The sequence below is a fragment of the Bufo bufo genome, chromosome 2 (assembly GCF_905171765.1).
Source record: "Bufo bufo chromosome 2, aBufBuf1.1, whole genome shotgun sequence".
NCBI classification, from domain to species: Eukaryota; Metazoa; Chordata; class Amphibia; order Anura; family Bufonidae; genus Bufo; species Bufo bufo.
Genome location: NC_053390.1, coordinates 351333368 through 351349646, shown reverse-complemented (window position 1 = coordinate 351349646; position 16279 = coordinate 351333368). Strand labels below are relative to the sequence as shown.

Genomic DNA, 16279 nt, shown 5'->3' with positions numbered 1-16279 from the left:
CCTATACCAGACCCCACTTTACAGTACGGCCATGACACGTTCCCGGTTTGAGGCCATCCGGAAATGCCTGCATTATGCAGATAATGCAGCATGCCCCCCCCCCAAGGTGATCCCGCCTATGACCGCCTGTACAAAATCAGGCCGGTCATCGATCACTTTGGGGCCAAATTTGTGTAGGCCGATGTACCTGTAAGGGAGGTCGTGGTTGATGAGTCTCTCATTGCTTTGAAGGGGAGACTCATTTTCCGCCAGTATGATCCCTCTAAGCGGGCGAGGTATGGCGTGAAGCTGTACAGACTTTGCGAGAGTACCTCAGGGTATACTTACAAGTTTTGTGTGTACGAGGGGCGAGATTCCCGTATTCAACCCCCAGAATGTCCCCCCACTCTGGGTGTTAGCGGGAAACTTGTGTGGGACCTTATGCACCCACTGCTAGATAAGGGTTACCACCTGTACGTGGATAACTTTTATACTAGTATCCCCTTGTTCCAGTCCCTCGCCGCCAGATCCACGTCCGCTTGTGGGACCGTGCGGAAAAATCAACGCAGCCTCCCTACCCACCCCCTCCAGGTACCTATCCCCAGGGGTGCGACCCGTGCCTTTACCAGTGGAAACCTGCTGCTGGTCAGATATAAGGACAAGAGGGATGTCCTTGTACTGTCCACAATTCACAGTAACGGCATCACCCCTGTCCCTGTGCGAGGTACTGCGGCAACGGTCCTCATGCCCGATTGCATCGTCGACTGCAATCGGTATATGGGAGGAGTTTATCTATCTGATCAAGTCCTCAAGATATATAACGCCATGCGCAAAACCCGGGCATGGTACAAAAAAGTTGCGGTCTACTTGGTGTAGGTTGCCTTGTACAACTCTTTTGTGCTGTCATGGAGCGCTGGCAACACAGGGACATTCCTTCAGTTCTATGAGGCAGTCCTCAAGGACCTGATCTTTTCTGACCGGGAAAGAGCAGGCCGGATTACCTCGGGAACTGGAGGCGCCCGGATCGTCCCTGGTCAACACTTTCCAGGTGTGGTCCCCCATACTGGAAAGAAGGGAAGGACCCAAAAAAGGTGCAGAGTGTGTCACAGGAAGGGGATACGGAAGGACACCACTACTCAGTGTGACACATGCCGCGATTATCCGGGCCTCTGCATTATTGGTTGCTTCAGGGAGTACCACACTTCCATGGGGTACTAAATTTATGTTCCCCTTCCCCAATTTAGCCACTGACAATCAGATAAAAAACTATGGTTCCCAGATGTTTGGGTACCAAACATGTGCGATTTTTCTCACGCGAGTGCAAAATGCATTACAATGTTTTGCACTCGCGCAGAAAAATTGCGGGTGTTCCCGCAACGCAACCGCACATTTTCCCGCAACGCCCGTGTGAACCCAGCCTAAGTGTACCCTAAGGTACTCTCGCAAAGTTTGTACAGCTTCACGCCATACCTCGCCCACTTAGAGGAAACATACTAGCGGAAAATGAGTCTCCCCTTGAAAGCAATGAGAGATTCATCAACCGCGACCTCCCTTTCAGGTACATCGGCCTGCACAAATTTGGCCCCAAAGTGATCGATGACCGGCCTGATTTTGTACAGGCGGTCATAGGCAGGATCACCTTGGGGGGGACATGCTGCATTATCTGCATAATGCAGGCATTTCCGGATGGCCTCAAACTGGGTACGTGTCATGGCCGTACTGTAAAGTGGGGTCTGGTATAGGACGTCCCCACTCCAGTAATGCCTGACACTAGGTTTCTTGACTAGGCCCATATGCAGCACGAGGCCCCAAAATGTCCTCATCTTGGCTGCACAGACCGGAGTCCGGCCACTGGGCCTAGCCAAAAAGGAGCCCGGGTGTTGAGCAATGAACTGTTGGGCGTACAGGTTCGTCTGCTCCAACATCAGATTCACAAAGTGGTCACTGAAAAAAAGACTAAAGTAGTCGTATTCAGTGAAGCCCACTGTGGAAATCTGGATTCCTGGTTGGCCTACAAAATCAGGAATCACTGGTTCAAAACGCTCTGGGGTATACCAGACAAGTTCACTGGTAGGGGGCTCTGGTGGACCTAACTGGTGGGCTGGAAAACTAGTACGAGCCCCAGAGCTGCTCGTACTAGGATGGGCCACAATGTCCCTAGCATGGCGGTCCCCTTGCTCCGCCTGGCGGCGTCTCCGCCGCCTTGGGGGCTCATCATCATCGTTAGATGATGAGGAGGACGCGGATGACAAAAGGAAAGTGGGGTCATCCTCGTCCTCACTGGGGCTCTTGGACTCGGAGGCAAGCTGGGCGTATGCCTCCTCAGCCCAGAACATCCGGCGGGCCATAGGGGAGTGTGTGTGTGTGTGATAAACTTTATTTGGTGTGTGTGTGTGTGTGGGGGGACGGGTGTTCGCGAACTTATCCTAAACCTAACAGACAAAAAAATAAAAAAAGGCCAAAAAATTTGAATAAAAAAATAAATAAAAATCTAACTCGCTGATCAACCGTCTGAAGTTGATCAGCGGTGGGGTGTGCCATGCGCGAACAGTGGCTGGATGCTAAGAGTCCTGGCCACAGTCAGCGTACGCTTGTGCCCCAAATAATATGCTTGTGCCCCAAAAATAGTTGGAGAGGGGAGGGGTGCAAGCTGCAGCACACCTGGGGGGTCTAGGGTCAGGGTTAAAAACATGGGGTGCAAATCAAGCGTGCAATATCTCGGAAACGAAAGCGGCGCAAACGTTCATTTTTGCAGCACAAACCAGCACAAAAGCAGCACAAACGAATGGTGTATTTCTTTTTGAAATTTAAAAACATGGGGTGGAAAGTGGGCGGGGCTTCACAAAAATCTAACGCGCAATATCTCAGGAACCGAACCGCCACACACGTTCATTTTTGCGGCACAAACGCAGCACAAACGAATGGTGTATTTCTTTTTGAAATTTAAGAACATGAGGTGCCAACTTCACACAGGTCTTTCTTGTTGGTGTGTTGAGCAGCAACGTTTTACTATTGCTGCCTGAATTTACATCTTTTTATACGGAAATTACTAAACAAAGACAAATTTGTCAACGGCAACTAGTTTTATGAGAAAAAAATATCATAGTTTTCAGGAAAAATAAAATGTAGTCAATATTGGCGGGTGTCTGACTCCCCCACACCAATCAATTATTTTGGGCTGCCGCCAGTGCCAAACCTATACATTGGATAGGGGACTCAATCCATTGTGTAGTCTCCGATGCTGGTGTACTGCATCTCAGCTCCTGTTCACTTGAATGGTATCTTAGCTGCAGTACCTATACAGTGGATGGAGTCTTCTGCTTCCACCAGCCTGAAAGCAGATGATCGGTGGGATTGCTGATCCCGAGGGTAGACCATCCAAGTCCTGGAAAATTATAAAAGTAAACTGAAATATTATTATAATTTTAGAGTTTGTGGCTCTGCAGTTCACTTTTATCATATAGGATTCATCTTCTAGAACACATACTATTGTGCCCTATTATACTAATGCTTTTCTTTTTACAGCATGTTCTATAGCATACTTTTATTGAACATGATTTTTATTCTTCCTGTAGAAAGTCTTTTTTGCTCTATGTGCCTTGAATGCTTTGACAACCACTGTTTGCCTGGTAGCGGCTGCATTACGTTACCTTCAGCTCCTGGCCACTAGAAGACCCTGCACAGTAAGTGAGTGGAAAGTTTACTAACATATATTTATTCTATAATAAATCCACACATACTGTACTTCAAGGCTCTGTGAAATGAATGCAGCATCAGGGGAAAGGATTACAGTGATCAGTCCAATAATGAGGGAAACTGAAGCACGAATAATGATGGATGGGGGTTTATACTACTTGATGTTTTAAAAATATAAATATTATTTTTTTGACAAATACACTCATTAAAAAAAACACATTAAGAAGTTGTTTGTGTGTGTAAATGTAATGATATGCATAAAAGATTACAATATAACAGCTCATTCAGATGGCCGTATGAATGAGTCCGCATCCGTTCCACAATTTTGCGGAACGGGTGCAGACCCATTTATTTTTATGGGGTGCAAAAGATGCGGCCGGCAAGAATAGGCATTTTCTATTACGGTTGCGGCCATGAGCAGTCTGCAAATTGTGGAATGCACACGGCCGGTATCCGTGTTTTGCAGGTCTGCTAAACACTGCGGTCGTCTGAATGTGCCCTTAGAGTGAAATGATGGGTTTATTGGGTAAAACTGTAGGAGACTCTAGTAGGTCTCAAGATAAGGTTGGGCATGGAGGCATACAGGTTCCCTATGTATCCTGCACACTCATAGGTTGCCGAAGCTGGTGTCCCATGTGGTCCCATAAATGTTTGATTGGTGATAAATTTGGTGACTGGGCAAGCCAAACATGTGTTGCAGTCTGGTGGAAACATTCCCGGTACACCCTTCTTGTGTGTGGGCAAAATGTCTCTCCCCAAAAAGTGCTTTATGTAAAATATTTGTTATTTTTATTTATTTTTCGGGCAAATCACGTTTACGCCCTCTTGTGGCAGGACCCAGTGTCTAATCGGACCACACCTGTAATCATGTACATATCTGCCTGACACAGCAAGCCAACATTTCTGTCTAGGTGCATATTTTTCTCTCTGAGTGTACCTTAAAGGGGTTTTCTGTTTCCTCTTCACAGCATACTAAGCTCTGTTCATCATATAGCTGCTCTACTTGGTATAGCAGCCCATTCCCATTGACTTGAATGGGACTGAACTTCACCTAGGCCATGTAAAAGATAAACATGACATTGCTGGCCTCAGAAGAGGTTGCAGTGCCCACCAGAGTAGCTGATTGGCAGGGGTGCCTGGATTTGGACCCCCAACAATCAGATATTTATGACCTATCCTTTCTGTGCCCCCAATGTGGAGAAATAAGCCTTTTATTGTTATGCTAATTAGCCCCTGGATGCAACTAGAGTGTTGCTGTTGCACCTAGAGGCTTCACTTACTTTGCCCCCACTGCTTTGACTGACAGGGGCAGACAATGAAGGTGGCAGCGAGTTGAACACACGCCCAGTGCAGGGTTAGAGATCGCCCATCTGGCTGGTGATCTTCAGGCCTGTACTGCGCGTGCGCCAAACACACTGCTGCAAGACTTCAGGGACGGGCATGAGTTTATTTTCACTGCCTGGCCCTGTCAGTCAAAGCAGTGGTGGAGAGGACATCACCATCAAGGCAAGTAAACAGAGCCTCTGGGTGCAATGAAAACTCCCTTGTTGCACCTATGGGCTAATTTGCATAAAAATGTGGAAATCGGACCAAGAGCATTAAAATGTGGTGAGCAGCGCGCATCTCGTATCGCAGATGGATATGTATCGAGGTAAAAATAAACAGAGAAAAAATAAAACAATTGGTATCGTAGCATCCAAAAATATCTGAACTAATAAAATAGAATGTACCATTATTTGCGACACCATTACACCACAATAGTAGCGATAACATTTTGATAACTGCCCCCCAATAAGTTTTTTACTAACTTTTATTATTGTCAGGATGAGTCCCAAGTCTCTGTAGAGGAAGCAGAAGAGCAAGATCGAGAGCCAGACTTTGAAGACTTTGTTCCACCTCCTCCTCCGCCTTCTTACTTTTCCACATTTTATTCTAACACTCCCAGAATGGGTCAGAGGTAAGTGATTATGTTTTCTACAGCTCACAATCTCATTCCATTCTTTGTCAGTTGATTTGTACATTTAATAATAACACATTTCTTAATCTGTATTAATTCATATGTTTGCTAATAAGATACATTGTGAAGTTTAAAAAAAGTGTATAAATTCTAATGAATTCAAATTTAGAGGTTGGTGCATAGTGGGGCAATTGCAGTGCCATTTTTTTTTTCAAGAGCAGAATTGTCACGATTACAGGGGATGGGATTAACACAGAACTAGGCCTTAAAGCTAGGGAGAGGGAAAAGGTCACCTCCTAGGAAGCCCCTAAACCTGGCCCTGACTCCTGTCAGTATGTATAGACCCTGAAGGTGGGAAAATACATACGCCGGAACCTAGACCCTAGAAGCCCTGAAATGCCCTAGGTAGTGGCAGGGAATGAGACTACTGGTTCCTTCCCAAGTGACCGAACCAGCGTCTCCCTGAGGCCTAGTAACAACAAGCACAGGGGAACAACCAAATACAAAGAGCAGTACAACTTATCTTATAGAAAGAGGATGAGCAGGAACACCGGTAAGGTCCACACACCAACTCTTCCAAATCCAAGCAGAGAATATCAACCTCATGGTATGAAGTGTGAGACCAAACTACCGTAAGTAGGGAATGCAGTAATGACCATGGGCTGCACCTGACAAGAGGTGTGGTCATTACCAAACCACAACACTGAGAATCAAGAGACTGTCAGTTAACCTCATGTGCAGTCAGTCTCTCCGATCTTCTAACCTCTGTCATAGAAGGTACCATGACAAGAATATGACATGAATGGCGCCATATGATTGTCTATGGGCAACAGCAGCAGTTATTCCTTTAAATTGTTTGATAAATCCTACATTGTATTTTTTTTTTTACTTAGAAATGCACAACTGCTCAAAATTTTTAATTATGTTGAGAAAGGTGGGTGAGGGGAGGGTGTGAAGAAATAAATAAAGCCGGTCACTTTATATGAAGGACAGCTCCGGGTCGTTTCCTGTCCCGCCAAACCGGAAGAGATAACATGCCATTCCCACTCATGTAACTGCCTCACCCAATCACAGGCCTCAGCAGTAACATGTAAAGTACTATAGCACATCACTGCAGAGGCTAAGCGGTCAATTGGCGTTCTTGCACACGTGACCGTGAATCCACTGATTAGTCACAGCGGTCGGAGTGGGAATGGCATGCATCACCTCTGGTCAGGTGGGTCAACGGAAACAGTGGGGTAGGAACCACAGCACTGGATCTGCAGGACGTTTATAACACGAGAGACTGTTTTTGTTACACACATTTTAATTTTTGGTTGGACAACCCCTTTAAACACCCTACATTTGGGTCCAATGAGTACAATCCTTTTACAAGTGCAGCCGCCCCAATGGGCAAGCAAGTTATACATGGCCTCATAACGTCTCTTTACCTTTGGGTAGGACGCCTGTATACAACCTTATTGTGGAGTTCTGCTGTTTGCAGCACTGTCTTATATTTGGCATTTCATAATTTAACTTGATAAATTTTTTCATAACAGCATGTCCTTTTCTTTCTTATATTGTCAAGGCAATGTGTCATTAGAAAGACTGATTAAAATATAGACTCATTTGGCCAGGTCAGCATTATAAGAGGATTGCTGCAGTCCTTCGTTCTTTGCCATTAGGAAGGGAGCAGATGTTTATGTAGTTTGAACATGTAATTATTGTAATTGCTTCTTTTGGCAGTGAGTGCATTTGCTCCTCATTTTTGGATCACAGTGTTAGAGACTTTGTTGGTCCCCACAATTTCACTTCCAAATTCTTGTGCACAATAAAGTGTTCTATGGACAGAATAAACGAAGACAGACATTCTCAACCTGCGGCTCTCCAGCTGTTGCAAAACTACAACTCCCTGCATGCCCGAACAGCCTACAGCTATCAGCCTACAGCAGGGCATTTTGGGAGTTGTAGTTTTACAACAGCTGGAGGGCCGCAGGTTGAGCTTGCCTGAACTAAGAAATATTGTCATGCCAGTTCATACAGGCAATCTCTTGTCAATCTGTTACATGCACCCATTCCATCATGCTTCATGAGGGTTTAGGCTGCGTTCAAACGGGCGAGATTTCCGCGCGGGTGCAATGCGGTAGGTGAACGCATTGCACCCGCACTGAATCCGGACCCATCCATTTCAATGGGGCTGTTCAGATGAGCGATGATTTTCACGCATCACTTGTGCGTTGCGTGAAAATCGCAGCATGCTCTATATTCTGCGTTTTTCACGTGACGCAGGCCCTTAGAAGTGAATGGGGTTGCGTGAAAATCGCAAGCATCCGCAAGTAAGTGCGGATGCGGTGCGATTTTCACGCATGGTTGCTAGGTGACAGTCTATTCACTGTATTATTTTCCCTTATAACATGGTTATAAGGGAAAATAATAGCATTCTGAATACAGAATGCTTAGTAAAATAGCGCTGGAGGGGTTAAAAAAAATAAACAAATTAACTCACCTTCTCCTCTTGATGGCGTAGTTCCCGGTCTCTTCTGATGAGCTGTCGGCTAAAGGACCTTTGGTGACGTCAGATCACATGCTCCAATCACATGGTCCATCACAGTGGTGATGGACCATGTGATTGGAGCATGTGATCTGACGTCACCAAAGGTCCTAGCCTGTAGTTCATCATTAAAGAAGTAAAGAAGAGACCGGGAACTACGCGGAGGAGGTGAGTTAATTTTTTTTTAACCGTCAATTGATCACCTACTATGCATTCTGTATTCAGAATGCTATTATTTTCCCTTATAACCATGTTATAAGGGAAAATAATACAATCTACACTACAACTAACCCAAACCTGAACTTCTGTGAAGAAGTTCGGGTCTGGGTACCACAGTCGGTTTTTTATCACGCGCGTGCAAAAAACATTGCACCCGCGCGATAAAAACTAAACATTGGAATGCAATCGCAGTCGAAACTGACTGCAATTGCATTCCTACTCGCGCGGGTTTGCCGCAACACACCGGGACGCATCCGGACCTAATCCGGACACGCTCGTGTGAACCCAGCCTTAGTCTTGGCATTCTGCCTATACCCCTTCAGGTCACAGCCAGTTTTCACTTTATGGACTGAGCCTAAGTTTGCAAATCTGACATGTCACTTTATGTGCTAATAACTTTGGAATGCTCTTATCCAACAGATTCTGAGATTTTCTTGTGACACATTGCACTTCATGTTAGTGGTAATTTTGAGTTGATATGTTTTACCTTTATTTATAAAGAAAATGTAAAATTTTACAGGAAATTTGGAAAAATTAGCAATTTTCTAAAATTGAATTTCTCTCATTGTTAAACTGATAGTTATTAACATTCACTATATATCTATGTTATGTTAACATCATTTTGTAAATATTTTAATTTTTAGGATGTTAGAAATCTTTCAAGAACATTTCCAAAACCAAACTTTTTAAGGACCAATTCAGTTATGAAGTGACTCTGAGGGGTATACATCATAGAAACCACCCATTTTAGAAAGTACATCCCTCCAATTATTCAAAACTGGTTTTATAAACTTTGTTAACCCTTTAGATTACGGCAACAATACGGCAACACCCCATATGTGGTTGTAAACTGCTGTATTGGCACATCACAGAGCTCAGAAGGGAAGGGGCGCCATATAGCTTTTGAAGGGCAGACTTTGATGGAAAAAAATTTCAGGCACCATGTCTCATTTACGAGACCTTGCGGTACTGGAATCTTCCACACACCTCAAGAAATGTATTGGGGGTTGCAGTGAGTTCTTTCACCCCACAGACATTTCATAGGATTTAGAAACACTTGACTGTGAAAATGAAGAATTACATTTTTTCTGTTAAATTGTAGGGACCCTACAAATTGTAGTTCATTCTCTCCTGAATATGGCAACACCCCATATGTGGTTGTAAACTGCTGTTTGGGCATTTGAAGCTTAGTTTGTGGATTTATACAGCACTGGCCGATAACTGCAGAGGCTCTGAAGTTAAATAAAAAAGAAAACCTCAAGAAGGGACACCATTTTGGAAACCCCACCCCTAACAGAATTTACCAAGGGTTGTAGTAAGCATTTTGACCCCACAGGTGTTTTTCAAAAATGAATTCACAGGACATGGTGCCATTTCAGTGCCCAATATGTTGTGCCCAAGGTGTGAGTGTAAAAAGCAAGGCCACAGAGCTCAGGAGTAAAGGAGCATCATGTACATTTGAGGCTTAATGCGATTTACGCATCTTGTGCTGTGTGAAATACTAGATGGAAATAAAGGGGCACATTTATTAAGACCGGTGTTTTAGACGCTAGTCTTAATAAAGGCCCATAGCTGGCGGTGGATCCGCCGAAGTTATGAACAGGCATAGGCCTCTCCATAACTTCGTCACATCCAGCACCAGTTTTAAATGTAAGGAAGCTTCCTTGCTGTCTTACATTTAGACCACTTTCTACGCCTAAAACAGGCGTAGAAAATGATGAATGAGACGGGTCTGCCGGCCCTTCCGGGCCCCTTTTACAATGCAGTACTATACATGCTGTATTGTAATGCATTGCGTCTGTCAGTATTACACTGACAGTTGCCTATGTGACCCAGCCTGGGGTCAAGCCCCAAGCCCTTTGTAAGGCCTTTGGCTGCATTAGCAGCCAACGGCACCCCGCAGTCGCAGTTTTCACCAATGCTGGCAGTTACAGCTGTCAGTAACATTCGGGGCCCTGCTGCTGATCAGGCAAGCACTGCTCTTGTGCTTGTCCAATCAATGCGCCATACATGTACAGCGCTGGTCGGGAAATCACTTCCTGCTGACCTGTACTTGTACGGCACTGGTCATTAAGGGGTTAAAGGGTTTCTCAACCCTTTTCAAGTGATGGCCTATCCTCTGGAAAGGCAATCACTATATGACCAGTGGGGGTCCAACACCCTGCAACCCGCAGCTCTGCTGTTACGCAATAGCTCCAAAAGCCAGAACTCCCATTAAAGTGAAAGGGAGCAGCACTGCAGTAACCAGCTCTGTCCACTACACACAGTGGACGGAGCTGTGTAGTTCCACTGAAGCTACTGCAGAACATCTTATCGGTGAGTTTGCAGGGTGTCAGACCCATGTCATTTAGATCAGTAAACTAAATATGTATTTTATACGTTTGCTTAACTTAATTAGCCAAATTAGCATGGCACATAATCAATTTCTGGAGCCAGAAGCCACTACTTTGGGACACCATAAGAGTCAGTGCCAGTATATAGTAGTGGAGATTGGTTGATTATGCTATATTTTTCCAGTATGATTCGGCAGCAAATAATTCCTATGTCTTCTCTTTTAGAATGATTGATAATGATGTGATTCCTCTTCCACACATTTATGGATCCAGGTTCAAAGGGGTTGAAGTGTTTTGCCCTATGGAGCCACCGCCGCCTTATGAATCTGTGGTTAGCCAAAGTCATTCACCAGAGGTAACTATGGCTATCAATTTGACTTACGGTAATATTTACTGATGTCCTGTGTCTTATCATTTTATGTATCTCTAATGGTGGATTTACACATTCAGATATTTGGGCAGATTATTGGGGACGAACATCCCTGCAAACGCTCATTCCTGACAATCTTCCCATCTAAAGGTGCAGCCAAAACTGGTGTTAGTGCTGGCAGGTAAATTTTTGTTTTTGGGCAGCAGATAATGCAGTCTATCTAAACAGCGATCTGCTGCCCAGAAACAATGCAGCTGTATAAGGACAGGGCGATGGCATTAGTGATCCCTCATCCTCATACAGTGGAGATGATCGCTGCATGTAAATTCAGAGCGTCACCTCTACTGAACAAGCAGCCAGTTGTTGGAAAGGAACGCTTCCCTCCAGCTAATGGGCTGCTCCTCTGTACATGGAAATTCACCTTAAGTAGACCACTATCTGTCCTCCAAAGTGTGGACATTTGGCCAAGCAGTCATTTTATGGGTATGAAAAGCCACAGTCTGGAAATTTCAGAGCTGGGCTGATAACCCCTACAGAATCAGTTTGATGGGTTTTCCTCAAGCACATATCTATGTACCTCCCATATTCACAAATTACAGGAGCTCACCAGCTTATTTACATTGCAGCACTATTATGTGTTGAGGAACATCACAGGCCAAACTGAACACTTTCTTCCCTGACCTGTTCATGTGAATACTTCTTATTATTCAATGTCTTATTCACGCATTATCTTAATATTATTTAAAGGAAACCAATTTGGAAGTCGCAGGCTGTGCAACGGATGCCACAATAGCGCTGCCTAAGGTACCAAGCACATCAGGTAGGTAGAAATATGGAAAGAATAGTGGAGGCAAAAAAAGACCAATAGGCCCGTCCAGGCAGTCCTCTCTTGTATTTTTATTTAATTAGCATTTTTGTGTGTGTTTTAAAGGATTGTCTGTGTCCTAGTATTATAGTAAATGGGCTGTAAAGGAGAACTCAACTATTAAAGCTTTTGCCGCTCCAGCGTTGATGCTTTGGTGGTCCTTCACTGCTCTTGCAGACCAGCAGTGGTGATGTGCCACACTGACACGTGCTGTGTTACACGACCTCTGCTTCCACTCGCTTTCCTTAGAAGTTCTGTGCTATAGTAACACACATCGCTGCTCCCAGTCCCGCCAACAAAGACTGGCGAGAACCAACAGTTCATCTGTGCTTGAGTGCCAGTGGATTTTTTTACTAAAACATTCTTTTCATTTTAGTTGTAAAGTATTGATTCTCAGAGATATACCAGGCTGTATGTACTCTCAGAAGCACGCACCCTAGAGCAGTATCCCCTGTATTATATGATTCAAAGATCCTGAATAATTTGGCCCAAAATATGTCAAATATGTGTGTTTGTGACTTTTTAAATGTGACTTTTTGACAAAAGCCGCAAGTGCCTCATTTAACGCTGCCCTTGCCATGTTTCCAAAAAGGAATGTGGCAAGAGTGGGAAAGAGTCGTGGTCCACAGCAGAGGCAAATTTATCTGCATTTACACCCATTTTTGGGTGCAAATGAAGCCAGAAATCGACTGCAGTTTTGAGCTGTCATAGATTTCTGTTTAGGCGCATCCTCTGGCAGTGCAGAAGATATGAAAACCAATGCATAAATCACCGGTCTTGATAAATCTCCCCAGTAATGTTTTTCTTACATTATTGCTTAATTTATATAAATAAAAGGCAACTCTGCACCTGTATCACCCAAATAAAAGGCACCGGCTCCCTAACTTAATAACAGGTCTGACCATCTTTTGTAGTAATAGCTGTAACTTGAATGGGAGCCGCACCACAGTAACCAGGCACAGCCTCTACACAGTGTTCGGAATGGTGCTGTTCCTGCGCACAAAAGTTCCTGCAAGCAGCTGATTGCTGTGCATACCTGGAATTGTTCCTTCACTGATCTGATATTGATGACCTATCCTAAGAATAGGTCATCAATATCAAAGTCCCAGAAAACTCATTTATTAATTTTCTATTTGTGCTTTGTATCTATTCAGTGACTTGTTCCATGACTAATAACTCACCAAGAAAAGTAAGCTGAGCTGTTGTTGTCATCTACAGAAGTTGCTGGCTGTTCTAATACAGAAGCCATATTTGCACATTCCTCCACGGTACAACAAAATGCAGAAGGTGATCCAGCCAGAAAACCACAGCGGAAGAGGTCACACAGTGATCCAGTCATCCATGATCTTCCACCAAGAGGTAGGACTGGAAGCAGGAGAAGAAGATAGCAGGGTATCAGTGTGATATGTCTAGCAGTGACCTAACCTAACAAGCAACATTTCTTATGGTTTATTGGCGATTGCATACAATCCCTGGAGATTGAGTTGGCCCAGAATGTCTCTGTGCACCTTATTACGGGACCATGCACCCAGGAGCTTCAGGTTCCACCTCTGCCTCTCTACATATTGAGCTTTGCACCTCCACGTTTGGCTGCATACATGGTTTCTTTTCTCCTCTAGACTGGTGAGAGCTGCAGTTGAGACCCTGTGAAGACCCATTCCTATACTGTGCTAGGGGTCACAGAACCTCACTACAAAATAATGTTAAAAAAAAACCTATTATTTTTTGCAATTGATATAACATTTATCAGTCACATAGCAAACATGTCGTCCACGGGTGCTCAGGCAAGTTGGCGTGAAGCACCTGTATATGTCATGGAGTAATAGCACACAGAGTATGTGGATACATATCTGCATATAGTTGCCCCTTCTTTGGAACATTCAGAACATCCCTGGTTCAGTATGGAAAATAACTGCTGTTAAATGTGTCCAGGTAGTATAACTTCATCCTAGACTTTGGCTTTAGTCATAAAGGTTTCTATTCTTCCCTGAGGACCAGGACCCTAGTGCATTTAGGCACACATGCTCAATAGCTCAGTCCCATCACCCAGAGGTACATGGGTGGGAGACTGATTCCTCCTATTGTGCAGTCCAGCCAAAACGAAACGGTGTCGGTAGAAGTTGCTTATTCCCACCAGGACTGGACACATTAGGTGTATGTTCTGAAAACCACAGACCCTCAAAATACAGACACCTTCCATATGCATTCTGCATTTTCCTCACTCTCATCAGTAGAAAGGGCTATTCTTGGCCACAATACAGACCATAAAAATAGGACATTGTCTATGATTTGTGGAACGGCCACACGGATCCTCAAAAAATACGAATGTGTGCACGGAATCCATAGAAGTTAATGAGTCTGTGTGCTGTCTGCAAAAAAATTAGCATGGATGAAAAATACAGTCTTACGGAAATGTTCAAAATATGGGACAACCCCTTTAATTATGTGGTTTTATGCTATTTTATATTACCGAAATATTATAATTGATAAGTATTGTGAAATACAATATAATCACATTTTTTTCTATCTAGGCGCAGTTCCAAGCTGCGAAGCCGCCACTCAGACAGAACTCAGACCCCCAGTGACAACTGTCACCTTGAGACGTGCTTTAAGAGCAAAAGCTGTTCGATCAAGACCCAGGTCATTAGTTGATTACAGATCATACATGGACACTAAGCTCTTGGTGAGCAGGTTTTTAGAGGAGCCATCTTGTCACATGTCAACAGAGGTCTCTGAACTGGTAGAAAGCATCAAAACAGTTTTAAAATCAGATGAAGAACACATGGATGAAGCCATTCTAAGTGCCAGCTTTCTTGACCAGGTTAGTTAATTCTATATTAGGCTCTTTGTTAGATGGATCATATTTGAACAAGATCATGATGATATGGAAAGATTCAGATGTTGAATTTATTCATAAAAATCATGAACACATGAAATGATCATAATATGTAAATTCACTGCATTTAATAGTCATGCTTAAAGGGGAACTGACTACTTAATATGCTGCTTAATGTAATAGCTACAGGTCCATAATGACATAAAATGTGCCAGACCGGTAACCTGCATCACCTATAAAGATTTTTCTACCCTGCTCCAGTCCTTCCGGTCGGATAAGGACAAAATCTTTGCGCAAAATTAAAACGCTTTTCAACAGTTTTCTGGCACATGGGGAAGATAAATTTCCCTGCATTTATTTATTGCACTCAGTAATGAAGCAGTATGCATCATACCTAGGCTCCATCTAGTGGTACTTAAAGGGAATCTGTCACCAGCGCCCAACTGTTTACACATAGCTGTGGTTCACCTGATTAAAACAGTCTTTCTTTTGTTGATTTGAGGCTCCGTTCCTGAGTTATGATACTTTTTCTTAATATGCATATTAGTCCTTTGTGCAAGGAGGTCATCACCATTGCTCTTGTTGCACTCAAGCTCCACTCCTTTCTGTGGCTAGCCCCTCACTGGCTGCTTTGATCGACAGGGCCAGGCAGTGGCAAAGCAGTGAGGGAGCAGCAAATGGATTGGAGTTTGGGTGCAACAAGAGCAATAGAGACGCCCTCATTGCACCAAAGGCCTAATTTGCATATTAGGAAAAAATATCATAACTCAGGAACGGAGCCTCGGATAAACAAAAGAGAAACTGCATTTTAATCAGGTGAACTACAGCTATGTGCCTGTGAAAACAGTCTGATAGGGAGGTCGCTGGTGACAGATAACCTTTAAAGGTTTTTTTTTTTTAAACTTTCAAAAAATGTGTGCTGTTTAACTGGAGAACAATAGATCAATTACTAATGTAGTGTCTGTAGCTGAAATACCTCTGAGAGCCAGTCTCGCATGCAGTCACACGGCCATGCTCCTGGTGTTTATCTCCTGTTGTTGTGATGTTCCATTCTGTGATCATGTAGTCATCTCCCCTTTCCTGTAGTAAGGAACATCACCCCTCACATGCCTCTTATCTCCACTGCCATCTGGCTCTCTCCCTTCCTCCCTGTCCCTTGGGTGGTGTTTCACATGCTGGTAGCAGGTTGTGTCCGCACAGCTGTATTATGTGTGAAGTCAGAGAGTAATTACAGCACTACCTTACACTTTGTAACATAGGTCTATGCAGGCAGCTCAGCTGTAAACGGAGACATTGGGTACAGGCCTATTACCGTAATTCATTTGTCTGCCAAAATTAGCTTAAAGGGGTTCTGCAGTTTGTTTAAACTGATGATCTATCCGCTGATCGGCGGGGCTCCGACCCCTGAGACCCCCGCCGATCAGCTGTTTGTTTACCGCAGGCACAGTGACGTCACGACTAGTATCAACTGGCCTGGGCGCGGCTAAGCTCCGT

At 44.1% G+C, this 16279-nt stretch overlaps 1 protein-coding gene across 1 annotated transcript in view; it reads left to right on the top strand.

The window, feature by feature from the left end:
• The window catches only part of FAM189A2 (family with sequence similarity 189 member A2), a 98074-nt gene that overhangs the window by 75673 nt on the left and 6122 nt on the right, over nucleotides 1–16279 (top strand). Inside the window, exons 5-10 of the mRNA XM_040417092.1 lie at nucleotides 3555–3662; nucleotides 5499–5632; nucleotides 10940–11069; nucleotides 11832–11904; nucleotides 13168–13308; nucleotides 14481–14770. Coding sequence (XP_040273026.1) covers nucleotides 3555–3662; nucleotides 5499–5632; nucleotides 10940–11069; nucleotides 11832–11904; nucleotides 13168–13308; nucleotides 14481–14770 — 876 coding nt within the window. The remainder of the gene's footprint in view (nucleotides 1–3554; nucleotides 3663–5498; nucleotides 5633–10939; nucleotides 11070–11831; nucleotides 11905–13167; nucleotides 13309–14480; nucleotides 14771–16279) is intronic.